Here is a 27,939-nt window from a genome sequence, read left to right as displayed (position 1 = left end):
AAATTGTCATTGTTAAAAAACAGTAATTAATACAGGTCAATGGCAGTATGTTAACGTTGTACGTGTCTGTATTGAAAGTTCTAGGTACATATACCATCATTATTTGAGATAAGTGTTATATCAAAAGACATTGCGTTAGAGAGTTATCTACCTTGAATTATGTTAATGCGAGACTCCTGTATTAGAAGGGACAAAAAACTCATAGTAGCATTACTCTTTTTCTCACAAACTCTAACAGTAAGCTAGAAAGGATTTCTTAATTTTTTTCACAAGAATTTTTGTGCCTGTCAAAAATTTAATTAATTGTTAATAAAATTTGCTTGCTACGCGATAGTATTTTAATTTTTTCTTGGTATCTGCTTCTATTTATAAGATGTTAATAGAATAAAATCATTAATGCAATTTAAATATTGGCCAACCAATTAAAAAATAATTACACTACTATCTTTATAATAAGTTTAGTTGAATACATCTAATATAACAAACGATTCTATTAAGCATTTTATTTCTAATTTAAAAGTAAGGCCAATGATCAACTGGTCATTCTGTTCTGTACCATAGGCCCCAAACAGTTTTCAACGTCTTGGCCTTCGTGTTTATACGTATAAACATCTGGTCATAATTCAGGTGCACCAATAGCTAATAAACACTACTCTTGTGTAAAAAAATGGCATGTCCAAGCCTACGAGCGATGATGAATAATACAAAAAAAAAAAATAAATAATAACTACGTTGCTAAATTATAAAGTTCCTCAGTGGTAAGAAAATAATTAATGTGAAAAACGCTGTTTATACATATATACACATGTATGTGTATATATTTTTATACTTTAAAGTGATTATAGAAGGTTATTTCACTCAAACCCTACACCACGACCCCTTCATCGCCCACTCACCTCCCCTTGGCCCCGTCTGGATAAGATAAAATTCTGTTGGTTGTTGCATTGTTACTATTAAGGTAAGATTATAGCAATCTCCCCTCCACTTCTTCTCCTTCCCCATCCACCTGCTGCTTAACTTTAAAAAGATCTTTTTAGCCTTTACGCCACCTACTTAGTTACGTAAAGTTCTATCAGCTTTTGCTTTATTTTAGTTGTGTTAAATTTTTGTTCAGCCCCTCATTTTTCCCCTCTCCATCCTTTCAGCCACCCCACTCTGATATATAACTTTCTAATCATAGGACCCTGTGCAACATCAGTAACATTATACTAATGTAAATAGAAAATTGAGTTTATGAGATTTGAAATTTCACGCTTTGGGATATTCTCTTACCTATAAGGGCCAATCATAAGCGTGCGCGCATCTATTAATACGCCAATAGACTCTGTTTATACTTACCTTTGTCCAGCAGCTTGCTGCTGCTGCGGTTATCGTTAGTCAGCCTCAAACGCCCTTTATGGTAAGTCGCTTTGCGATCGTGTTTAAAATTTTCACGTGTATCGTTTTTAGATAAGATTTCTGTAACGAAAAACGATTCACATTTTTGATTGACACGTAATTTCTCCGTCTGACTCATAAATAAGTTATTTTTTTTTTTTATCTTGCAAGTAAGCAAGCATTATGACGTGTTAAAATAAAATTTAACAGAGAGATTTTTTTTTTTATAATAAACGGCTAGAGTGTTTAAAAGTGTGTTGTGCATTCATTATTGCGTCCTTTTTTTACATCCTTTTAACGCTCTCCCAAATTCAGCTTGTAATATAAATTATTCAGTCCACTATCTTTCTGAGTTCAATTTCGAACATGGTCCTTCGAGCCGGATGTGGGGAGGTGAAATATAGGTGTTGGACATTTTCCGTTTGTGTAAGACACGTGGTCGTTTGATCGTCCATCTTGGCTTCTTTTTGCGTTCTTCTCGGGTGACGAGGCTGACGCGGTCAACGCACTGGCGCGTAGTCCGTACGCACACACACACACACACACATATAGCCATATCTCTTTCTCTATTTTCTTTGTTCGTTTGTCGTCGGGTGCGAACGAGTCCATTGTTTATAAAAGATACCCACTGCTGCTCGTGCTTTGGTCGTCTTCAGCGTGTGCTGCTGCCTGCCTCTGCAGGCTATTGAGACAACACCGCTGCTGCTGCTGGCTCCATGGGTCCTTTCATCTTCAGCGTGTGCTGCTGCCAACTTATACAGGCTATTGAGTCAGCATCGCTGGTGTCAAGTCCTGCAGATCTTTCGAACTCAACGTAACTACAAATACTTGGTCCTGTTTACACGGTTTGTAAAATTGTATATTTTGTGGTTTGTAATATCAGTTTCTTATAGTTTTTCATTTTTTTTTTTTTTTGTCAACTGATTGACTTGACTATATTTTTGCGAACTTAACTTTATGTAAGCATTTGTAAAAATTTAGAACACTACTGTCGTTTAGCGTTATTGTTGAATTTGTAAGCTTTTGTCTGACTCAAGTTTGGCTACGGTGCGTGGTTTATATTTACTTATTGAATATTTATTACTTCATTTGAAATTTACCTTATCAAAATGGATAACCCTTATGAGGTACAAGTTAAACTGTTTAACAAAATTAAAGGTTTTTTACAATCTTTAAGAAACTTGGCCAGGTAGAAATGACCAGAAGTCAGGCTGACTCTAGGCTTCAACAACCTAAAGATACTTTTATGCAGCTCAAATCTACTCATGATGATATTATGAATAAAAAACCTTCACCCACACCTCATGATTATTTTAAAAATGATTGCTATAAAGTATGAGAGAATACTTTTTATTCAGTTCAGGGTGGTTTTAACAATTTTTTCAATTCGCTTAATGATCATTCGAATCCAATAGGTACCTTACCTCCTGTCAATGCCAATGTAAGTTCGTTTTAGAGTTTCTCTTCTTTTTTTTCAATAAAATTGCCATCCTTTGATAGTGATTTTGCCAGTTGGGAGAATTTTTGCGATGTTTATAGGGTTATTGTCCATAGGAAGCAAAAATTACCAGCTACTATTAAATATCAATATCTTAAGGCACATCTAAAGGGTGAAGCTTCAGACCTCATTAAAAATATACCCTTGTCTGAAGAGAGTTATATACAGGCCTGAGATACTTTAACCCGGTATTATGATAATAAACGTCGTCTTATTAATACGTATACAACTACTATTCTCAGTTGTCAAGCTATGAGAGGCAGTTCTTGCTCTGAAATAAAGCGCACATCTAAGGAGATGATAAATTCTGTTGATTCCTTGATATCTTTAGAGAGAGCAGTAGGAGATGCTGACATATTTATCGCTCTTGTAGTTAGTAGACTTGATTTTCAAACGAACAAGGATTGGCAAAAAATGTTAGGTAGTAGCAGTGATCCTCCTACTTTAGGTCAACTACAAGACTTCATTTCTGCACAAATCATTACAATGAAATTGTTTCCTTGTAAACCTGTAAATAAGATTGTAAATATTTGCGCAACTACTCCTTTTAAAAATATGGGATCTTTTAGTGGTAAGCCTATATCTGGTGTTACTTGAGATTACACAGTTGTTTCAGATTCCATTGTTTGCCAATTCTGTAATCAAAAACATCATCTTGTCTCTTGTGATTTATTTAAATCACAAGAGTGGAGCGATAAATAGAAATTTCCGAAGTCCCATCGTGCCTGTGTTAATTGTTTTGGTCCTCACCTTAGTCAGGAGTGCTCTGTTAATAACAAGTGTTCACTCTGCAACCAAAAGCATCACACCATTATGCACAGAGGGGATAAGTCCAGCTCTACATCTATCTTTGCTAACAATAAGCAAACAAAATCTATAAATAACTTGACAAACTTCTTTACTGTACAAAACCAAGCTCAGATATCTTCAGAATCTAGTGTAAATGTACAGTTATGTAGTAAAAAAAAAATCGTCTCACCCAAGGTGCTTTAAGCTACTGCTCGTGTTTTCGTGTATGCCACTGATGGATCTCGCATATTGGTACGAGCTCTCATTGATCACTGCTCACAGAGTTGTCTTATTACTAAATCTCTCTGTTATATGCTGCATTTGAAACCGAGATCAGTTAGTACGACTCTGTCAGGAGTGGATGGACTGATTTCCATGGACGCTAGTAAATCAGTTGCTTTAAAATTTAGGCCTCATTTTGAGTCTGGTTTTGAGCACTTTGTTAATGCGTTAGTCGTGCCAAAAATTTCTTTCTACGAACTACCTCTAGGTAATCGTTTGGCAAATTGAGATTATGGGAAGGATGTAATTCTAGGAGATCCAGAATTTTACACTTCAGATAAAATTGATATTTTGTTAGATGCATCTGTCCATGCAATTATTATCGGTCAGGAAGTTCGCAAATTAGCCCCTGACTATCCAATTGCCTCTGCTTCGCAAATTTGTTGGTTGTTATCAGGTCAGATGCCCTCTGGTTCAGGATCCAACTTTCACAAAAATCACTAGTTATGGTTAGTGTTGAAAAAACTCAGCTTAATGAGTTAGTTCAGCGGTTTTAAATTATTAAGAAACCTCTCAAGCCTTGAAAAATTTTGAGTAAAGACGAGATAGCCTGTGATGAGATTTTCATTAATTTAAACTCTCGAGATTCAACTGGCAGGTATGTTGTACGGCTTCCTTTCAAAGTTAATCCTAAAACTCTTTCTGAACTACAAAGACAATCGTACCAATCAGCGTTGGCAGTTTTTCACCATTTAGAACGGAGGTTTGTAAGAGATTAGTCTCTACATGATGCTTACTTAGCATTTATGTATGATTATATATCTTTGGGCCATACGAAGGAATTATCGGTTGACAAATTTGCAGATTGTTAGCCACCTCATCATGATGTTTTCAAAAACAAAAAGTTGCGAGTAGTTTTTAATGGATCAGCCTATTGTAATTCTAGTTCCTCGCTCAATTTCATTTCACACTCTGGAGATAATTTGTTGCTTAGCTTATTTAATATTATTATCAGATGAAGATTTTACCAATTTGTCTTTACTACTAACATTGAGGAAATGTTCCGACAAGTTTTGGTAGCTCCTGAAGATCATGAGTTTCAGGCCATTTTATGGAGGCTTAATGCATCTGTACCTATTCGATCTTACGTCTTAAATACTATTACATATGGTTTGACAAGTTCACCTTACTTGGCCACACGTGTTTCAAGGCAACTTGCCTAGGATTACACTGAATCTCATTCTATAGCTGCTCAAGTTCTTTATGAAGTCTTCTATGTGTATGATTGTTTGTCTGGTAGCCATACGTTAGAAGATGCTAAGATTAAACGTCGGCAACTAATTGAATTGTGTGAATTAGGTCAATTCCCACTGAGAAAATGGTCAGCCCATTTATCTGAGTTACCAGTAAGCCAATTATCTAGTAAGCCAAAGGTCCTAAATGATAATGAACCAATTGTTTCTGTTTTAGGCTTACATTGGAATCCTAGTAGTGACGAGCTTCGATTTTGCGTTACAGTAAACGTTGACACACCCGTTCGCTGAACCAAACGTACTTTATTAGCGCAGTTATCAAAACTTTTTGACCCTTTAGGATAGTTGGCTCCAACAATAATTTTTGCTAAAATACTATTTCAATCTCTTAGGTTGTTGCAACTGTCTTGGGATGATTCTCTGTCACCTGATTTAGTCAAAATCTGGACTTATTGGTTAAATGGAATACCTTTGTTGATCGAAGTTTGAATACCTAGATGGAATCATTTTTCGCTAGATTGTGAATCTCTCGAACTTCATGGTTTTGCCGACGCTTCTAAGAACGCCTATGCAGCGGCTGCTTATTGATGCGTTGTACACAAGGGTATGATTTTTGTACATCTTCAATTAGCCAAAACGAAAGTAGCTCCGATTAAAGCGCTAAGTATTCCAAGACTAGAGCTATGTGCTGCAGAATTGTTATCCACAGTAGTTAGTCATTTCGTTGATGTTAATTCATTGAAAGAAGTACCAGTTCACATGTGGTCTTATTCTAGGAATGTGCTATATTGGCTCAATGGACTTTCTTCCAAACGGCCAGTTTTCATAGCTAATAGGTGTTCAAAAATTTATGAATTGACTTCATATGCTAAGTGGCATTATATCACGTCAAAGCAAAATCCAGCTAATGCAGCTTCTAGAGGTGTTCTTCTGGGCCAATTGCTGAATCAAATATTATGGTTTTAGGGCCCTAAGATTTTTCATAAATTCCACCCTAACTATCCAGACTTGAGAGTAGAAATGATTGCCCCAACCTCTATAAATGTAAATAGTTCAATGAATTCTGTAAATAGTCTTGTAAATAGTTCTGAGTCCTTTTATATGACTCTATTAACTTGTTGTTCTAAGTGGAAGCGGTTGCTAAGAGTAACAGCATATTGCCTTTGTTTTACATACCGTTGTTTAACGTTAAACAAAAGGATTCATATTTACCTATAGCTCGAAATCTTAAGCCCCCTTTACAGGCTAGTTTGCAGTTTGTTGACTTGTATTCTTTTATTGAAGTTGACTTGATTCACCTTTCAACATCAGAAATTGATTGTGCTAGACTGTATCTAGCTTATCAGCATCAACAATGGCACTTTTCTGCTGAATTCAAGGTACTAACTCAAAATTAAGATTGTAGTTTAGAAGATAGCTTACCACTTTTTTGATCTAGCTGTTTTCTTAATCTTACGCCGTTTATAAACTGCGGATTGATAAGAGTTGGGGGTAGATTGAGTGGAGCCTTACTTGATGATGATGCCAAACATCTCTTGATACTAACAGATAGAGATCAGTTGGCATTTATGCTCATTGACTATCATCACAGATTAACTTTACATGGTGGAGTGCAGTTGACGATTATTACACTCCGTCAAACTCACTGGATCGTAAGTAGTAGATGGACTGAAAGAGCTGAGCTTTCTCGTTGCATCACTTGTAAAAGATATAAGTCTAAATCACAAACTCAGTTAATAGAAGACTTGCCTTGTTCTCGTGTTACTCAGAGTCCTTCTTTTCAAAAATCAGGGATCGATTATGCTGGCCTCTTTCCAATACGCTTGTCAAAACACAAGGGTAAAGGAACTTTCAAGGTTTACATTGCAGTTTTCATCTGCATATCAACTCGTGCAGTACATCTTGAAGTTGAGGAGGATTATACAAAGGAGGCCTTTATAGCTGCTTTTCACAGATTTATTTCTAGACGTGGCCACTGCACAGATTTATTCAGTGATCATGGCACGAATTTCATCGGTGCTGATACTAAGTTGAAAAGAATGTTGGTAGAACGTAGTCGTGACCCTGATTTTGCCTATGAATTAGGCAAATCAGATACACAGTGGCACTTTATTCCTGCTTTTGCTCCACATTTTGGGGGTTTATGGGAATCAGCAGTCAGATCCGCTTAACATCATTTGAAGCGTGTAGTTGGCGATCAGATTTAGACAGTAGTTAAATTTTTTCCTTTATTGTGTAGAATAGAGGCATGCTTCAACTCTCGGCCCTTGGCTCGCCTTAATGATGATTCCTCTAAGCTTGATCCTTTTACTCCTGCTCATTTCTTGATCATGAGGTCTTCATTTCTTGTGCCAGAGCCCGATATTTCTTCTGAAAAGGTATCGCCACTTAAACGCTGGAAGCTAGTGACACAATCTCTCCAAGTCTTCTGGAAAAGGTGGTCACTTGAATACCTTTCCACTTTACAAAGTCGTTACAAGTGGTTGAATCCCCAACGCTAGGTTAAGCCTGGTGATCTCGTGCTCATAAAAAACGAGTCTTCTCCACCTGGTAAATGGCCTTTAGGCATGGTTGTTGAAGTCTATAAGGATGCCAAGTCTCTCGTCAGAGTCACTAAGATTAGAATTGTTTCATATAGTTTCGTAAGGCCAATACACAAACTAATATTATTGCGTACCCTATCTGAACTTGAGTCTGGACACAGTTATAATTAGTCTTATTAAGATTAATTTATTTGATTTTTATTTACTATTATGATTATTAAATCTCATATTTAAAAGTCACAAACCTGGCAAAAATATATATAAAATTATCAGTAATTTGTTTATTATGTCTTTTTTTGATTTTCTTCGAATTATTTGCTATTGTACGTGGAAAGCGTTCCACTGCTTTATTCACACGGTACTTAGTTGTATATTATTCTATTCTTCTGTCCATCAATCTTGGGACTATGTGAAACATCAGTATTACTGATTTTTAAAGGCTGAATGTCATTATATTAAAAAAAAAACTTTCATTATTTAGAATTTTTCTAAGTGAAATGCGATCCACCCTTTTGTCCTTCTAAGACTTGTTATTGATATACATTCGTTACATTTCTGTCTATCAACCTTGGAACTATGTGCAACATCAGTAACATTATACTGATGTAAATAAAAAATTTAGTTTATGAGATTTGAAATCTCGCATTTTAGGATGTTCTCTTACCTATAAGGGCCAATCATAAGCGTGCGTGCATCTATTAATACGCCAATAGACTCTGTTTATACTTACCTTTGTCCAGCAGCTTGCTGCTGCTGCAGTTATCGTTCGTCAGCCTCAAACGCCCTTTTCGGTAAGTCGCTCTGCGATCGTGTTCATAATTTTCACGTGTACCGTTTTTATATAAGATTTCTTTAACGAAAAACGATTCACATTGTTGATTGACACGTAATTTCTCCGTATGACTTATAAATTAGTTCTTTTTTTTTTTTATCTTGCAAGTAAGCAAGCATTATGACGTGTTAAAGTAAAATTAAACAGAGAGTTTTTTTTTTATAATAAACGGCTAAAGTGTTTAAAAGTGTGTTGTGCATTTATTATTGTGTCCTTTTTTTTACATCCTTTTCACGCTCTCCCAAATCTGGCTTGCGATATAAATTATACAGTCCACTATTTTACTGAGTTTAATTTCAAACAGATCCAAAAAGCGTTTGTCACTACTTTAAAAAACTTCTTTCAGCCAACCTTCAGCTGCATCTCTAAATTAGGTGAAATTATGTAAATTATTATGTTATTCTTAGTTAAACTATTTTTTGCTCCCTTCGCTCCCAGCTTGTCTTACTCTTTTAAAGAAACCCACCTCAGCCCCTTTACAATTTCTGAACACATCGTCTGAGCTACGCACTAATATTTGATTTTGCCTTATTAAGCCAATTTCTACTACTCTCTTAGAAGATATTTGATCTATATAATTTGTTAACACATCTGCACTCTGCTCTGAAAGTAGTGCTAAATCACTCTAGTGTATTTTATCTTTAATTCTTCATAAATTTATTAGTTGCATAAATTATTACTAACATAATAATTTTTCTAACTTCTAAATAAAGTTTATGTGAAGATAAGCCTTGACAAGTATAGTTTGAAAATTCAATTGGAAATTTATAAAAACATTACTTGAAGATTTATATAAATTTTTATTGTCACTTTTATAAGTAGCATGATCTATGTTTTACTATTTGCTCATGTTGCTTCCAACATAATTAGGAATCTTATTATTCAAAAAGTAAGTATATCTGTTATAAGAAGTAAGTACAACTTTTTTCACCAAAAATTTAGAATCCTTTCTAAAAATTTTAGAACAGATATTAGTTGTTTTTACTTACCTGACACTTGTAATGATTTGACTTTTTTTTCTTGTAACTGATGATAAAATTTTGAAAATTTTTTGTTAATCCAAGGCCTTACTAAACATTCTTTGAAGTTAACTTTAAATTTAGAAATTAAATTCACTTGTAATGAAGCATTATCTTTTATTCATTACCTTTTCGTTTTTTAGAGTCTTGAAAAAAAATCTATCTTTTGTTTACATAAATTTTTGCCTCAGATATTTTCAGACATTCAGAACCACTAAAAAAAATTTTTTAATTGGCTTGGTAGCATAGCGTTACATGCTTTTTTAAGTATATTATATATTTAAAAATCGTGTCCCTGTTAAACCTAAGGCCATAGCAGCAATTTTAAATGGACTATAAAGTATTCTGTTAAGGGTTCCTAGTATTTCATAAGATCTTGCTCCACTAACGCGATTTAATATTAGTTTAATTAAAGAACGTTCTGAGTTCTTAGCAGAATTTATGTTAAGTCAACTTATCGTTCAGCTATTTGAAACTCTTCCCTCATTCACCAAAGTCTTTTTTACCTTATCAAAAGAGTAGCATTTAAGAATATTGAAGTAGCAAATTTTAATGTGCAAAATTTGTGCACCGATTTATAAATGAAAAAAGTTTATTTTTAGTTACACCCGATTCATTTTTGAATAGATTTAGAATTTTTCATGTTTTTTTTTTTTTTAATAACAGAAAAAAATGGGTAAAGTATGCGTAAAAGCGTGTATGTAAGTTCATCTATACAAGAAAAGTAATTTTCAGCGTTTCTGCATATATTTGCGCTCCTCCCAGCTCTTTGAACTTTGTTTTCAATCGCAAAGGACCAATTGTGACCAAAGCAAACGCAAAAAAAATAAGTTATTGTATCTATACAATCCGGAAATCTTTTTTTTTAGTTACTAAAATCCTAAAAAAATGTGAAAATTCTATAAACAATAATTTACTCATTTATTTTAAAAGTAGGTAATTAATTATGACTGAATAAATGTTCCACACTTTTAAAAAAATTACGTAGTAAAAAAATATATTTTAATAAATAACTTATTTATTCAAAGTACAATGAAACCAAATAAATGAATACCTAATTAATGAAAATTCACATTGAAAATAAGTAACGAACTGTAAGATGAACTGAAGTAATCGATTTTTTTAAGTAGGACTCCCTCATAGTAGAATGAGTAAGGCCCGAGGCCAGTATGCAAGAAGTCGGGGGTTAAAATCTCATTGGAAACTTTTTTTGTTTTTTTTTTTTGTAAAATTGCTTAAAAGAAATAAAAATTTGTAAAATTTAAAATGTGTGGCGTGTAGCGTAGTGATGTGATGTAGCATCAAGTGGTGTAGAGGAAACCAGAGTAACGTCACGAGGGACGAGGTAAGGGGGGAGAATCAAGCAAAATCCACTTCCGTCACACTTTTTTTCAAGGTCAAAATCGGAAATCAATGATTCACCCTCACAAATAACGCCCTTGTAGAAGTATACCTTTAATAAGTTATTCAAATTAAAAAATATAACGTCAAATTTATCACACGACAGCTTTATCTCTTATAAACGATTCTGATAATGCGATTTTACAGAAAAATATATTATATTTATGATGACTTCGATACTGTAGAAAAACATGTCTCTTACCAGCTTATTTTAATAACATTTTTTATTGTTTGTCAAATATTTTTGTTTGTATCAGCGTCATTTGCTGACATCTTTTTATTTTAGGAAGCGTTATTTTTTAAATTTATTTTACTATTCGTGATGCTACAAATTCTTGATTTTTATCAAGAACTTTAATGATTACATTATCTTACAACTTAATTTTTTTTAATTTATAATAATCTTCATTTATTACATTCTTTGTGTTGTTATGTTGTAAAAAGTCATGATCTTAGCTATTACTGTTACCTAAAAAAGTATGAAACTCAAATTACTTTAATTATTTCCAATACGTTAAGTAAAATTGAATTTCTTCTATTAAATTGTACAGAGTATGTCGTTAATTGGAACAAAACTTATGAATTAAAATTTCGTTTCAAAAGTCTTATTTATTTTTAAAAACATATTGATATACAATAAACGAATTTTATTTATGTATTAAAACACTTGACTTATAATTGAGAACTAAAAATAAAACAGTTATATCAGATCACACAACTCTTCATCTAAGAAAGAGTATTGGATTTTGAGTAAAACCTTTTGCTTTCTACGACAAAGCCTATGTTAAGGATAGTAATTTATCAATAGCATAGTCTGGATACTACTTTATTATTTTTTTTGGCTCTCATCACATATTTTCTATCGCTCCCTTTATAACTTACTTATGTAGATAATATGACAACAGATTGTCACACCACCTTTGAAGTAGTGCTACACAGCGCTAATTTTTTTTTCTCTTTAGTTCTCAATACGTTTGATAATTGCAGTATTAAATATGTATAAAAGTATGACGTAATATTTTTCTTCTTAATCAAAAAATAACGAATGATCGTATAGAATATATCACAAATGATAAAGTTTGGTAGAATGACCCATCCAAGTTACTGAGAATAATACAGAGAATTTTAATTATGACCTCGCAATTTTTAAACAGAGAATGTATAGATTTCTAGCATGAAAACTATTTAAAGAATTAAACTTAACACTTTTGATTGTATATCACTGAAACTCAGATTTAAAATGGGACAATACTTTATACAAGTGAGGACGGACGCTCTTCGTTTTCAATGGCTCCTATCAGTTTGTGAGTTAAAATAAGCTCCATTTTTTATTGTTTTAACTATACCAAGGGAATTTCTTTGATAATTATATAGAAACGATCGCGCGGTGGCTCAGTCGGCTAGGTCGTGGATTGGCACGCGGGAGACCGTGGTTCGATTCCCGGCCAGTGCGACTTTACGAGCAAGTACCTCTGTGATTTTTCACATGTGCTTTATCACCACGCAATGCTCCTCGAGGAGGGTTTAGGCGACCTTCTCGCAGCAAAAATTTCCTAATTTCCCCCTACCCCCCTTCCAGTAATGGGAGGCCTTCCATCCCTCTTCCCTTCCTTCTCCAAAGTGCTAAGTGCCCATAGTAGTGCCCTTATTAAAGGAGCCGGACGTAGAGCACTATAATATAAAAAAAAAAAAAAAATTATATAGAATAAATCTTTTAAAACCATTTAAGGTAAAGTACCCTCTATTTGGACACATAATTTTAGGTAATCCACTATTTCTAAATTCACAAAGAAATTAGCTGTTTTTGCGAAAAAAAGGGTTGACGTATAGATAATAAAGTAATTCTTCTGTCACTTGAAAAGAAAAAAAAGTTCTTTGTGACCATGTGATCATTGTTTAAAATAATTATAAAGATTCAGTCTCAAAACCCCTATATTCAGACAATGCATTTCGAAATAGTCCAAATATAGGTCCCGTTACGACGTAGGGACCATAATCCGGACAGTGGTGAACATTAAGAAAATGAGGTTATAGAAGATCTTTATATACAGTTATATTTTACTTTAATGGCTTTAGTTTGTCAAACAAATGCCAAAAACGAATTATTATTGTATTTTACTAAATAGTATACCATTTCTTTGCACTTGTAAGCTAGTGAATTGCTGGATTATGTGTGTCCGCATATGGGGTACAGTTTGAACCGTAGTATCTAATCGCCGGACAGCAGCCAAACATGAAAAACCTTGATTTGCAAGGAAATACAATTCTTTTAATAAATTATCAAATTAATTCGACATATGTAGTAACTATCTTAAATTAATTCGATAGTGTAGAATACAAATAAATTTTTTCATTCAGAAATTGTAAAAAAATTATGTAATTATCGCTGCTGTCCGGATATAGGTCCGAACAACACTTTGGTCCGAATATAGGGTACTTTACCTTATATGTCAATGGATTGATTAATTGTACTTGTAACTTTTTTTTAACAGAGAATTCTGTATCATTATACAAGACATTTGAAACAATTTTCTTACCTCAAAAACTATTTCATATCATTTTCTTTTAGTGAATGTGGTACAGTGCCTTAACGTAATTACTGTATCTTTTATGTAGAGCCTGAAACAGTTTTTATTCAGTTATCGTTAACTACTTTATTTGATATTTCTTGGCTGTTATTCGCTTAAGACAACCTGAATCTACGTTTCAAGTGGAAAACGTTAGTGTTCTGTCCTGAAATGGTTTACTACGAAAATCTTCACGAATAAATAAATAAATCAGCTTATAACGTACGGAATTTTGGATGGATGACGCAGTTACGTTATTAAATATTCTTATAAATGCTTTGCTAATCTTAAAATTAGGTTAATGAAGTCTTCTTTCATTACACATTGTACTGTTCCGTTAACTTATTAATATACTTCGTAGAGCCTACAATACTTCGTATTGAGGAAATCCGCTTTTTTTGTATGTGCTTTTATCAATTTATGAAATCGTTAAAAAAAGTTATGTATCAACTTTGTCTTTTAACAGAAACTGGATGTTTGTGGTCTTGGGTCTCACGCTCCCTGAAAGAGCACGGGACTGTTAAGCGTCAATACGCCTAGTTGCTCGCTCGTTAATTAAAATAAAGAAAGAGAATGTTGTATATGTAAAGTATCTAGTAAGTTTTTCATCACGTTCTCTGGGGTCTTGCCGTTAATGATATCAATCAATTCTCGTATTGCGCAACCCTTTGGCACTGCTTCTTTCAGAGTTATACATTTTTTTTTACATTATCATTTGATAATACTAATGATGCATCAACTCATTTTCTTCAATTATTTGTGTTCTTATTTTATGTTGCAACCATAGCAGCTTAAAAAAAATAATATAATTATACTCGATGATTAGTAACGAGTTACTTATAGTTAATTATCTAAGTGACACATTTGGCAAAATTTATCAACAAGTCTATACTTAATGAGCGTTGGAAAGTTACTTACTAATACGCTGAAAAAATTCATGCACTTTTCGCGAAGTTTCAGGGTCTTTATCGTACTTATTATGGATGCGGCACATGCTGATTCAATGGATTTAGGCTTCGCTGCTCACTTTGGTTGTCACTTGATACTTTTATAAGTCACGAAGTACACCGTCAGATTTGTTAAGAAACGACTCTCGTTGAAGCTGACTTTTTTAAGAATCATAAAATTTTATCATTGGAAAACAAAAACATGAACTTATTCATACAAGTCAACATTTACCACAGTTTCTGCACATAATCTTAAAAGATGTGTACAGAAAAAAGTTCCATTGCAGTCTCGTGGTAGAATATTTGTCAAACTTTGTTCTAGCCTCAAGACTAAGGTTTATTCTTGTTGTTAATGATTTTTACGTACGATGAATTAAATTTAATGAAAAACACTTTTACCATATAATTGATATTGTAGGAATCATTATTCATAACCAATAACTTTAACAAACAGTCCTTCCTAAGACATGTTTTAAAGCTTTTTTGAATGGAGAGAGCTTTATTACAGGATTTTAGCTTATTTTTAACGTATGTTTAAGTTTCTACCACATGTTTGTTATACTACCCACACTTACCAGTTCATAGTTTTTTTTAAATAATTAGATAATAAAAATATTCAAGTCCTTACTTTACCATATCCAGTATAATCTTAGAGCTGATTTCTGGACTGATATATCTATAAGATTGGATTTCTTATGTTTGACCTTCAAATACGTTTGAGGATCTGGTAGTCTCTACCTTGATAAATTCTTATTTTGGCTTTAAAGATTGAGATCCATATAAAATTTTATCTAGCCAGTCAGAAGTAAAATTCAAATGTGTGATCAGCAAGGCAGGTATCTGTCATTTATTGACAAATTATAATAATAACAATAAGGTTTAAGAATATTAAGTTTAGGTGTTGTATTATCAGATACATTTTTTTACACTTAAAGTCAATATGCAATAAAGTAAAATAGCAGATATAAAAACTATTTGTTATGCCTTTCTGAAGTTACTTTGTTTATATTATGACGGTGAGATACCGTCAAGCCATCATCGGTAGGCTATGACCAATAGGGGAAGAGAAAAAAAAAAAAAAAGCGAAGAGAACAGTTAGAAAAAAAGGGAAAAGGGTAAAGGCCGAAAAAAGGTTAGATAAGCTTGGGCCTTCAAGCGTGCGAGAAGCGAAATTGTTGTTTTTTCACGCAAGAAGTGTTTGTTGTGTTTCCACTGGGAGTCCAGATTGTGATGACCCTCAACCAGTGAGCGGTCTGGCCAGGTCAAGTCAAGGCCGACCCTGACGATCTTGACCTTCAGGCACAGTCAGTAAGAACGCCTACTGGCCTCTGCGTACCTGCTTCGTTAATGCCTATGGTCTCAGCCTATCCAAAGCATCGTTGAGGAGCGATCCCCAAGATACCACAAGTAGCTGCCAATAGGCAGTTTATTATAAAGGGCAGCGACCCTCAAGTAGCCCACGTTGTCTGCCCGATTCGCAAGTTTGCACCACGAGGACGTCAAGAAACCACGCTCGACGTGCGATCACACACACACACGAGTATCTTTTGGATTTTTTTTTTTTTTTATATTATTTTTAAATAGATATCTTTTATTTTTAAACGACTCACAAGTGCTTACTTTTCTCTGTGTGTGCCCTGTCTCACCCGTGTTATGCTAAGGTCATCGCGAGAGGCAACGACGTCCAAGGTCACCGCGTTACTTGGCCCCAGTGGTGTCTTGGAGTGCGAAACCCGCGTTGTATATTACAGGGAGGGTCGCGGCAGGTACTTGAGCAACACAGGCCCAGTCGAGGTTAAAAATTCCGCCTCAAGCAATCCACTTTGATAGCACCCTGTAACATTAGTTCTCGCTTGGCGAAATTGTTGTCTTCTTACGCGAGAAGTGTTTGTTGTGTTTCCGCTGGGTGTACGAATTTTGATGACCTTTGACCGGTGAATGGATATGTCACCTTGGCACAAATTTTCCCTACCCGTTAGTTCTCTTCCTCAAGCAAATCTCTGCGTTGCAGCACAGTGCACTTACTGACAGTAATTTCTTATTGTGCAGAGCGCATTTAGTAACCAAAAAAGAGCATGGCATCGATACCACAGAATTCAGCAGATACTGTAAATAAATTTATCAGGTCATTAATAAGAAATGACTTGGGCATCAATTCATCAATTTTTGGATAAACTTTGAGCTGTTAACAAATGGGAGCAATACAGTCAAGGTTCATCGCTTCTACCAGTGGCTAGCGGGAAAATGTGTCTCCAAAGATTTTGAGCCAATGGAGGACGTTAACGCAGCCGTAATACGACGGATAAAGGCTCGTCACCTCATGATAGCAAAAGCCTGTGGGAAGATTTTAAGAGCAAACAACGAGGAAAATGATGCTGGACATTCATTACAAATGGTGTAGGAGAGCGAGGAGGTGCATGAACTGCTAAGAATTACGACAATGGCGGAAATGGCGAGCACGCAAACCGGAGCTCCTGATGTTCAAGCAACCTCTATGGATGCGAACGAGCTGACAATTAACACGTTTTCGCTTATCAGGAATTTGGACGAGTGTAGAGAAGCTCAGTCAGAGCGGATTCACAAAACAGAGCACAAATGGCTGCGTGATAGGCTATTAGAAGCCAATGAAAGCGTCACAAACTTGACACGAGTTAGTTCAGCCTTGACAGCAAACCAAAGTCAGTCACAAATGAAGAATGTGACATTCCCACACCCACAAGGAGGACAAAGTGACAACGTACTGGCGAGATGGCGTGAAACCATATTTGGAGAGCAGACGTTTGAAAATCTTGCAGGATCGCAGGCTACACTACTCGAAAACGAACGATGTAGTGTAGACATAGCGTTGGCGTCAGCACACATTTCAGCCACCCACGACGATGGAACCCGTATGGCCACCTATCCCAGTCAGCTGATATGCCCAGTATGCGTGGTAATAAGTGCATACGTAGCTACCCGTACATGAGGGGTTACTCAACGGCGCTATTTGTGCGTACAACTCAGACACAAGCATCCACAACGTGGCCACGTATGCGGTAAGCTCGTCGATGCGCCCGAAGTCCTTTAACTTGCCCCCGTAGTTGGCTGCACCAGTTGACCCCACATGTCCAGCCTCATCGGGGGAGGAGTCACCGGCCTTTGGCCGAAAGACAGTTGAGGTCAGGCAGGTCTTACGTTAACTCCGGATGCCGTGATTTGAGACAAACTGTCCAGCGATGGAAGGTAAAGTTCACAGGGGAGAGTCATGACAACTTTGACTCCTTCCTCACGTGCATTACTGAGTGTCACACAGCTTCGGGGCTTACGGAAGCAAAGCTTTTCCAAGCTCTACCAGAGCTCACGATTAGCATTGCAGTGACATGTTTCCGCAACGAATGTGACCAGTGGATTAGCTGGGCTGATTTCGTTGCTGCAAGGCTGGAGGAGTATGGCTCAGGTGAAGAGGTGCAACGTCATCTAACCTCGGATGTGCAAATGCGTACCCAGTACGCTGGTAAGCCCGTACGAAATTTTTTAACACAGATTAAAAATATCGTGTAGCAAATTCAACCTCCGTGGCCGGACAAACGTCAGTTGGACCTATTCCATAGAAATATGCGTCCTGAGTTACAGGATCGAGTCTGACGAGACGAGGTACACAGCATGGCAGAGCTGCTGCGAAGAGCCACTGAGGCTGAGCGCCTCTCGAAGCTCAGGAGTGCGTTCCGTGAGCAACCTTTACCAGAGCATTTTTACGTGTCAGGACCAGCATACAAGCCCAAGGCTAAGGCTACGGAGGCAAAGAAATAGCCAAGGGTTGGAAAATTGGCTCATCTCCGTAAGATGGCCAGATTCGACGTGATGGGCGAGTACTCGGCAGAAATAGTCGATGAGCTGACCAAAAAGAAGGTCAGAAAACCTGCTATTGATGAGGATATAGTGAAGTGGCTGCTTGACCTTCTTTACATCAAAGAGCGTCGAACAGGCCTGGCTAAATATGCTAATGAGCCACAGCAGAGCTCCCACTTCTCACACGGTCCACGTCAACAGGGGCGATGATCACTCTCATTTCCTTTGCCCAAGGTGAAAAGACACCACGGTTCGGGTTCTTGCTCACTGAGGGGTCAGGCACGAGAAATCCTGGCACCCGGAGAGACAAATCTCCTTCTCAGGAGTCGTAGCCACGCTGCTATCAGTGCAACCACCTTGGCCACTACACGCGGGATTGTCCGAATAAAAGGCAGGAAAGCGAGATCAGGCAGACGTAAACGAGGGTATTATGTCGCCTCTCTCTACCCAACCTTCACAGGCCATGGTTGCATCGGAAGACGCGCGCTGGTGGTGGCTACGGCTGGAGGTAGCCGGGTACAAGCTGCCAGTGATATACGACCCTAGCACTACGCACACTGTCATGCAAGTAGTCAAGCTTCAGATAGCCAAGTCCTGTGGTCAGCAAGTACGCCCCACGCTAGGGAGCGCGACGATGGCCAACGGACGACTGTCACGCACTATAGGCTTCGTCATTCTCCCCTTCGAGCTTGGAGGGATGAAACGGGACGTGGACGACATAGTATTGCCTGAGTTAGATGCTGACTGCTACGTTGGCGCTAACTTCATCAACGCTTTTGGGACCGTCCATGATCCTGTTGATAGAGTCCTTGTGCTGAAGGGACAGGGAACCAAGGTTTCTCTAGAGGTAGCGGGCGTGACGGTGATCGGTGAGATCTGACACGCTGACATAGGGCTAAACGAAATCTCACTTATGCAACAAGAGGAGTTACAGACCCTCGTGGATCGTTACGTGAAGCGTGAAACTTTCTTAGGATGCACTACATGGGTCAAGCACCAGATTGAGATCACGACCTCGCGACCCATGAAGCAGAAGTGCTACCCATGGATAAGATCCGGAAGGTAATACATGACCACGTGAGTGAGATGCTTGAAAGTGGCGTGATTGATCTCTCCAAAAGATGGATGGGCAAGTCCTGTGGTCATGATACGCAAGAGAAATGGAAAGTATTGTTTTTGGGTCGATTACCGGAAGGTAAAAGTTGTGACAATACTTGACGCGCACCTATTGCCACATATTAATACCATCCTGCGCAAGCTGAGAAAAGCGCATTTTATTTCAACCCTTGATCTCAGCAGCATATACCACCAGATATCATTAGCCGAGAAAGCTAAGCCAGTAACAGCATTCGCAGTACCAGGCAAGGGACTCTTTCAGTTCTGACGGCTGCCGTTTGGCCTGAGTAATGCACCAGTGACGTTCCAGTGGCTAATCGACAGCATCATTGATCCGAAGCTCAAGCCCTATGCCTATGCCTATCTCCATGACACATTAATTGTTACGGAGACATTCAAGGAGCATCTCAAATGGCTAGAGCACGTGTTGAAGCACATTCACGAGGCAGGATTCACCCTCAACCGAGGAAAAGCGAGTTCTATCTATCAGAAGTGAGATACCTCGGTGTCCTCGTAAACTAAGAGGGTTTACGACTGGATCCAGCCAAATTAGAGCCAATTACGGCATTCCCGGCTCCAAGGAACCTAAAACAACTTAGGCGGTCCCTAGTCATGGTTTCATGGTACAGAAAGTTCTTGTCGAACTACTCGACGGTAGTAGAGCCTATAAATAAGCTGTTATGCAAGGGTTTCACTGGAAAGACGAACAACAACAATCCTTCGATCAGACCAAAGCTTTGCTGACGTCTTCGGTTGTGCTACAACGACCAGATCTCAAGAGTCAGTACGTGGTGCAAACAGACGCCAGTGACTCCAGATTAGGCAACGTACAGTCACAGATGTTCGATGACACCGGGTAAACGCAATTACAGCGTGACAGAACGCAAGTGTCTTGCAGTCTTAAGGGCGATGTGAAAGTTCCAACCGTATATTGAAGTAACACGTTTCAAAGTCGTGACCGCCCATAGTAGTCTCCGATGGTTGGTAAATATTAAGAATTTAGCCGGACGACTGTCAAGATGGGTCATGGAGCTTTAAAGCCAGGTCTTCGAAGTTAAACACCGGAAAGGGACGAAAAACTGCGTATTTAATGCCCTGTAACGACTGTATAAGGATGACAAGAGTGGCGTGGTGACAGCGCTAGTGTGAAAATCTCTGGCTGGAGATAGATACCTATACACGTATTGCCCTGACTCTACGGTTGACGAAAATCTTGGGGATGCCGAAGCCTGGAAGCTGGTGGTGCCTAAAAGCCAGCATGGCCAAGTGCTTCAGGAGTGTCATGACACACCATCTACCAGCCATCTTTGCCACGAGAAGATATTCGCGTGGGTGTCCTGGCTGTACTACTGGCCAAGGTACTACCAGGATGTCACTCGCTAAGTGCGGAGCTGCTTGGTTTGCCAACAAATCAAGATATACCAGAGGCTACCCCCAGGACTTATTGGGCATAGGGTCATAACCACTCCATGGCAAGTAGTGGCCACTGACACGATGTGCCCCTTACTGAAGACAACCCACGGCCATGAATACATCCTCGTAACCGAGGATCTATTGCGAGGTGGGCCGAAGTTGTACCGCTACGGCGAGCCAACAGAAAGGCTCTTGTAAGCGCGCTGAGAGAGCGTGTCATCTGTTGACATGGTACCCCGGAGTCGCTATTGACGGATAATGGGATTGAGTTCCAGAACAAAGATCCGCTGGCAAACCCGGTCAGACGCCTGAATCGCACCATTAAGACCATGATTCGAGATTTCGTTGAAGCCAATCATAGGTCATGGGACGAGAAGCTACCTGAACACGAGTTCACTTACAACATGGAGAGGCACGCGTCCACATGCTTCTCCTCTGCAATGCTTAACAGCGGTAAGGAACCATACGTCCCAGGTGCGATGTGCCGACAGGTCGATTTAACGGCCCAGCAACGCCTAGAAGAGGAGGCAAAAGAGGGCTGAAAGCAACGCATAGAGCGTTTGCCGATGATGCACGTGGAAGCAGCACAGCGAAGCGATAAGGCACAGGCCAATGCCACCCTGCATTACAATGCCAAGCATTGTGACGTGGTTTACGCTCCCGGTGACCAGGTATGGCGAGAAAACTACGTCTTGTCCTCGGCAACACAGACAGTGGCAAAAAAACTGGCCCCAAGATATGGATGCCCCTTTACCATTATCAGGGCTTTAGGTTCCAAGACGTATAAGTTGGAATCTAAAGAAGGCATGCGTTCGGGCCCTATATATGTGAGGCAGTTGAAGCCCTACGTGAATACAGCCTCAGCGACAACGGAGAAAGACCCCCGTTTAACGACTCGGGGTCCGAAGAAGACGTGGTCAGCGCTATTCAACCACCGTTGGAAACTGTCAAACAGGCGAAGAGCAACCCATCTAAGGCCCGTCTAAGTGATATAAGCGAGGCTTCGGGACTGGCCAAGCCAAAACGAGGCCACACGCGTAAAGCGAATATGATGTCAAAGCCACCCATAGTGGCTAAGACACCTGCGAGCGATGGCAGACCACGTGACGACATCCAAGCATGTGACCAAGCGATAGGTCAGTCGCCGAAGGACATGCGATGTTTGCGGCCACGAAAGTTAGTGGAATATTAATTTTGTAAGCACCTCCATCCAAACTGATCCTATTTTAAGTTTTTTTTTCCTCTCCCAGTAATCGTCCCCAAGCCTTTTTTTTACGCAAGAAGTGTTTGTTTTGTTTCCGCTGGAAGTGTGAATTTTGGTAACCCTCAACCGGTGAACGGGTACAACGTCTTCTGGAGTTGTAACCCTGCTCCTGGTCTTGATGACAAGGTTGAGCCAAGGCCAACCCCGACGACCTCGACCTTCAGACGCAGTCAGTAGGGACGCCTACTGGCCTCTGCGTACTCGCTCTGTTAGCGCTCGTGGTCTCGGCCTATTCAAAGCATCCTCGAGGAGCAACCTCCAAGATGCCGTAAGTAGCTGCCAATAGGCAGTTTATTGTAAAGGGCAGTGGCCCTTAAATAACCTGCGTTGTCTACCCGGTTCACAAGTTTGCGCCACAAGCACGTCGAGTAACCATACTCGACGTGCGATATCACACACCCACACATACACACACACACATACGAGTGTGTTTTAGATTTTGTTTTTTTTTATATTATTTTGAAATACATTTCTTTTATTTTTAAACGACTTGCAAGTGCTTACTTTTCTCTGTGTGTGTCCTGCCCCCCCTGTGTTGTGCTAAAGTCGTCGCGAGAGGCGACGACGTCCAAGGTTGCTGCGATAGTTGGCCCCAGTGGTGTCTTGGAGAGCGAGACCTACGTTGTATATTACATGGAGTGGCACCGTGGGTATCTGGGCAACACAGGCCCAGTCGAGGTTGAAAATTCCGCCTCGAGCAATCCGCTTCGGTAGCACTCCATAATAGTATAACCTCAAGAAACATTAGTAATGTACTTAAAAAGTTTTAATTTAGTGTTCGAGAAGTAATTGTTTATCATATTCTACAGCAGTTTCAAAAAATTTCACGTTTAACAGATCTGTACTATTGTCTTACTCTGCTTTTATATGCTATTATTATTGGTATGGTAAGAACCTGCCTTAGACTTACTGTGAACCAACTACTTACACAGTGATAGGTTGATAAATGCACAAGTTTTAATGGTTGTCTTTAGTAATAGCAATCGCATAATATTTTTCATTTTTGTCAGATACTGCTTTTAATAACATAAAAATACTTTTTTATAAGTATTGTTGAATAAATATCACAGAAAAATTAAATTTTTTAATAGCCAAATTATGGAACCTTTTCATCTTTAATTAATAAAAGATATTTAGGAGCTTACGTATTATCTTGTATCTTGAGTCTTTAATTACTAAATATTTCAAGTATTACACGTATTTAACAGGTAAATTTTACGAAAGTAAGCGAAACTTTTATTTTTGAAGTCAGAGTGATTTCTAACCATAGCTCTTATTGTAGCATATTTTATACTTGTAAATACATATATACACCTATTTATATGTTTATATAAAGCATTGTATACAAAAATAATAGATATGAACAATTTCTACAGTATATAACAGTAAAGAAAGTGTTTAATTAAATGAATTCTTAGATTGAGCCGTAAGTTGCTATGTCTATATTATTTAAAAAAATAATAAGTTATTAGGTTAAATAAAAAATTAACTAATGGTAATGTTTACTTAGATTTACATTGCAAAGCTTATGATGACATTGACAAAAGAGTAATCTGATGCTTCTAAAGGCAATGTGTGTGTTGACGGCGACATTATCGCCTCAGCACTGCTGCCCTGAACAAAACCCTTGTACAGTCTATAACGCACACTTTCAATCGGACTTTAACACTTATTTAAATCGTACAAAACATTTATAAAATGTATGTATAAAACATTTTAGTAAAGGCTTTACTTTACACTTTTATACAGTAAACTTGCTGGCTGTATCAGACATATAGTACATCTTTATGCGTGGTTGTATATAGGATGTTGCATTGTTAGAACTGTAGACGTGCTACCAACCGGAAAGATGACTGGCTTACCATTTCGTAAACTTACAAAATTAACTGTACGTAATAATGAATTCGATGACATTTATTATGTGTTGATAGTCTATGTAAGAGATTAGTCTATGACAGTGACTTATAATCAGTCAGGTAGTTTGGCCCTCCCAGTCTATAGCAATTTTTTAGTCTGGTGATGACATCGCTGTGGATTTTCTTTGTGTATATTTGGTGTAAGAAAGTTATTTAAAGATTTTCTTTTTTTTTCTGACACATACATAATTATTCCAAGAAATAAATATGTAAGTTAAGGTTTTAATGGCAATGGCGAATTATGAGGGTTGCTTAAGACACTTACACAGGTGGGCTGTATCGATAGTATATTGACATAATTTCAGCTTTGTCGTTTAATTGAGAGAAAAAAATTCTATACTACTAATTTATTATTTATAATGTTCAGGTTAATGTATTCTGATGAGGCCTCTTTAGGGGTGGAACGTTGACAATCTTTTATAGAAATAAAAACATTTCCTCCAGATGTCTTTGTAACTATATCATGTATCAAAGATACATACACAGAGTCAGAGAAAAAAGAAAAAAAAACCATAAAAATCGATAATTATGTACTTATACATCAGTGATTAGATTATTATTACTAAAACGAGAATTGTTGAGTAAATTAAAAAGAAGAACAATTTTGTTAAATTGCATCTTACAATAAACAAAACTTTCTCCCTCTTTTAAAGGTCATATGATTTTAGGTCCAAGCCGAATGAGATAAAAGTTATCTGAATCATGTAAGAAATCTCAAGAAATTTAACCTTGCATCTGCATACAAACTTTTTTGCCATTATGACGGTGATCTACATTGTAGTCGGCTTAGCACTCAAAGCATAAAACCTCAAAAAAGGAGTAGAAATTTAGTTTTTATCGTAATTATATGATACGGTTAGGCAAAATAATACTTCTTTTCCATTACACATAATATTTCTTTTGCAGTCATAACAATTTGGTTGCTCCTAAATGAATACCCAATTATTAGTTTTATTTACATAATTTTTTTCCGTTCTGTGTAGTACGACTTGGATTTATTTACATACGTTAAGTTATTTTCATAAGTGGCCACGAGGGCAGCAGTATAAGTTACGACACATAGCGGATTTAGCTGATACATATACATGCATAGGTGAACGTACACAAATAATGGCCCAAGTGCTGATAGTAGCACACATGTAAACTACGTCATTGATCACGCAAAACATTTAAAACCTCTACAAAAATATTACGATGTAGTGGTGTACAAAAGCTTACTTATAAGGCCAATATATCCCGAGCTAGTACAAAGCATATCATCCATTAGGAGAACAACTTTTTGTTAACTACTACTGATCGCTCAATTGCATTATAACAATTCTTCTACTCGTCAGTGACACTTTTTTTATTTATATTATTTGTATAATATCAATTATTTCTGAATAAAGTCTTTTTTTATATTCAGTTTAACATCTAATATGTAAACTTTATTTAAATTAAGGTTGTATCCGAGATTATTACTATACTTATATAATCTGAATTATAATTAAAAATTTGAATATCTCTCTTGTGTTCTTTAGGTGTAGTTCTTAAGACTTTGATGTTTTGTCTATGTAACAGTTATTACAATTCCCGCAGAAAGTATAATATACAACTTTTTAATCAAGATGCTCAGTCTTATCTTTACTCACTATAATTATATAATTTAAAATGTTATTGACACTAATGTTAACTTTAATATTATTTTTATTACAATATTTTTTGTTAATACCTTTCAAATTAGTACCATATAGCCTACAAAAAAAAGTTTATTGGATGACTGAACCTAATTATAATTGTTATTGCTATTACTGTTATAATTACTTTTTAATCCCTTTTTTTGCATTTTTCTATAAAATCAATTGAATCATCATTAGCAAGTTAAAAATTTTCAATTAACTGCACTTATCAAAATAAAATGTTTTATCTCATAATGTGATTAAAAGTTTAAATACCTGCCAGAATATGTAGGCTTTCTAAAAATTGAATTTCTTTTTATCTTAACAGATAATAGCATCAATTAATCAGATAAAAAATTTCATTTTGATAACTTCTAATTATTTGAAATGTTTGTAGTTGCCAGGAGTTATCCAATGGATTTCAAGAAGTTATCAAGTTTCTAGTATCGGGAGCGTCGATATAAGAGTTGGTAAGGGCCTTAGTTTACGTGTAGAAGATCACGGGGTTAAGTTTCAAGTTAAGTGTTTTTTCTTCTTGAAGAGAGTTAAATGATAAATAAGAAATATAATTCATTAAAATTTAAAGCAGTTGCTGCGCTGTGCTGTGCGGAGTGGCAGAGCGTGATGTGAAGGAGACTAGCGCGATAAGGTATGGCGAGGGAGTTGGGACGTAGGGTCAAAATCTTTTTCCATTGCATATTTTTTAAGGTAAGAATTCTGATATTAAGGATTTAATTGTACACATAACGCACTTACAGAAGTACTAATTCAAAAAGGTTTCTTTCTCAAGGGTAGAGTTTAATCAATATTACTGTCTTATTTCTGACGCTAAGCTTAAATCATTTGTAATTGATCTCTCATGATAGATGCAGAAAATATACTGTTTGATAATCTTATTGCACAATTTAATCCATATCATTAAAATTGTGATTATTAGCCAACGTTGTAAGTTGCTTCTTGGCTTCATAAACGCGTATGGACATATTAGTAAAATCTTATAGAGGTATGAAGGACATAATATTTTGTTGTCATGTATATCTTTTTTTTAACATACATAGCGATTACAGCAGGCAAATATTTCCACAGAATACAACACAACGATGAATACATTTTTTATATTTGACTTGATGTTAAAGAACACGTCAGATACATAGTCCTTCTTACATCTCTTAAGCCTAAATAAGTTACAGAATCATAATTGATATCTAATCTCAAGTATCTATTTAAAATAACTTACGTTAACATTATTATATAATATTTACGCACGTATTGATTTATAATATCAAGAGACCAACGTTCTCGGATAAGTAAACAGTAAATTAAGGTTCTTGATATTGATCACTCTATTCATTAACCAAGGAGCTAGCACAAGACAGTAAGAAGTTTCCTTTTAAGAAAATTTTAAATCATTACCACTACAATCATTGTGCTGAGTAGATTGAATAATTTATAAAGACAGGTAACTTATATTTTAAAGCGAAGCTTTCAACTTCTGAGATAAAGCAGTCCTTAGCTACAACGTTAATAAAAAATCTACCACTAACTATCAGTTTTTAGTATTATAAAGAATTTTTTATTCTTATATCTTCCAGGACAGTTACTAAAATATTTGATGTCCATAACTTTTTATTTAATAGTATGCTGTTTTTTCAGTAGATGAGTGCGTCAAGTATCACTAAAAATTGTATTTCTCACGTATTTTTCAAATTAGATATATTGCTTATAATTTGTAATTTTTTTTTTTTTTTTTTTTTTTTAAGTAACAAAAACTTGTTGGGCAGAGAAAAAAAACAAAAAAAAAAGATGAGGTTTGTTACAAATTTCTTTTAAACTTCTTTTCATTAACGATAATCTAACACATGCCATATTTAAATCAGTTTGTGATTAGTTGATATACCACGTGGGTGTCACTCCTTTGACCATTTTATTAGTAATCTTTAGCTCCTTGCAAACTAAAAAGGAGCAATGTGTGCTTACCTCGAACTTGTTGTTCCAATGCCATTATTACTTCAACAGCCATATTTAGGATCCCAAGCTTGGTTTGAGGTTTTTCTGATTTCATATGAGCCATGCACATCCTACCAAGTTCCTTAAGAGCCTCATTTATGTCTCTAATGCGTATCCTGTAAAATAAATAGAATTTTATCACTGTGAATCGCACAGAAACGTTTAACTAAAATAAAGTAAACAAAAAAAAAACTATTTAAAACATTTTTTGTGATGTAAGGCTAATAAATTAGTATTTTAATACCAATATTATTCTGTGCATTAGTATATACGTGCCTATTGTGAGTTA

The 27,939-nt window shown here is 36.6% G+C and overlaps 1 protein-coding gene across 3 annotated transcripts in view; it reads right to left on the bottom strand.

The window, feature by feature from the left end:
* The window catches only part of da (transcription factor daughterless), a 632,912-nt gene that overhangs the window by 82,615 nt on the left and 522,358 nt on the right, over nt 1-27,939 (bottom strand). For all 3 annotated transcript variants that reach the window (XM_089595689.1, XM_089595691.1, XM_089595690.1), the window contains one exon: nt 27,621-27,766. In XM_089595689.1, coding sequence (XP_089451815.1) covers nt 27,621-27,766 — 146 coding nt within the window. The remainder of the gene's footprint in view (nt 1-27,620; nt 27,767-27,939) is intronic.

Source organism: Copidosoma floridanum, unplaced genomic scaffold, assembly GCF_036245765.1.
Source record: "Copidosoma floridanum isolate Cflo_tuat_1 unplaced genomic scaffold, Cflo_Japanese_pri ptg000027l, whole genome shotgun sequence".
NCBI classification, from domain to species: Eukaryota; Metazoa; Arthropoda; class Insecta; order Hymenoptera; family Encyrtidae; genus Copidosoma; species Copidosoma floridanum.
The sequence above is the reverse complement of the archived record's forward strand: the minus strand, read 5'-3'. Positions and strand labels throughout refer to the sequence as shown.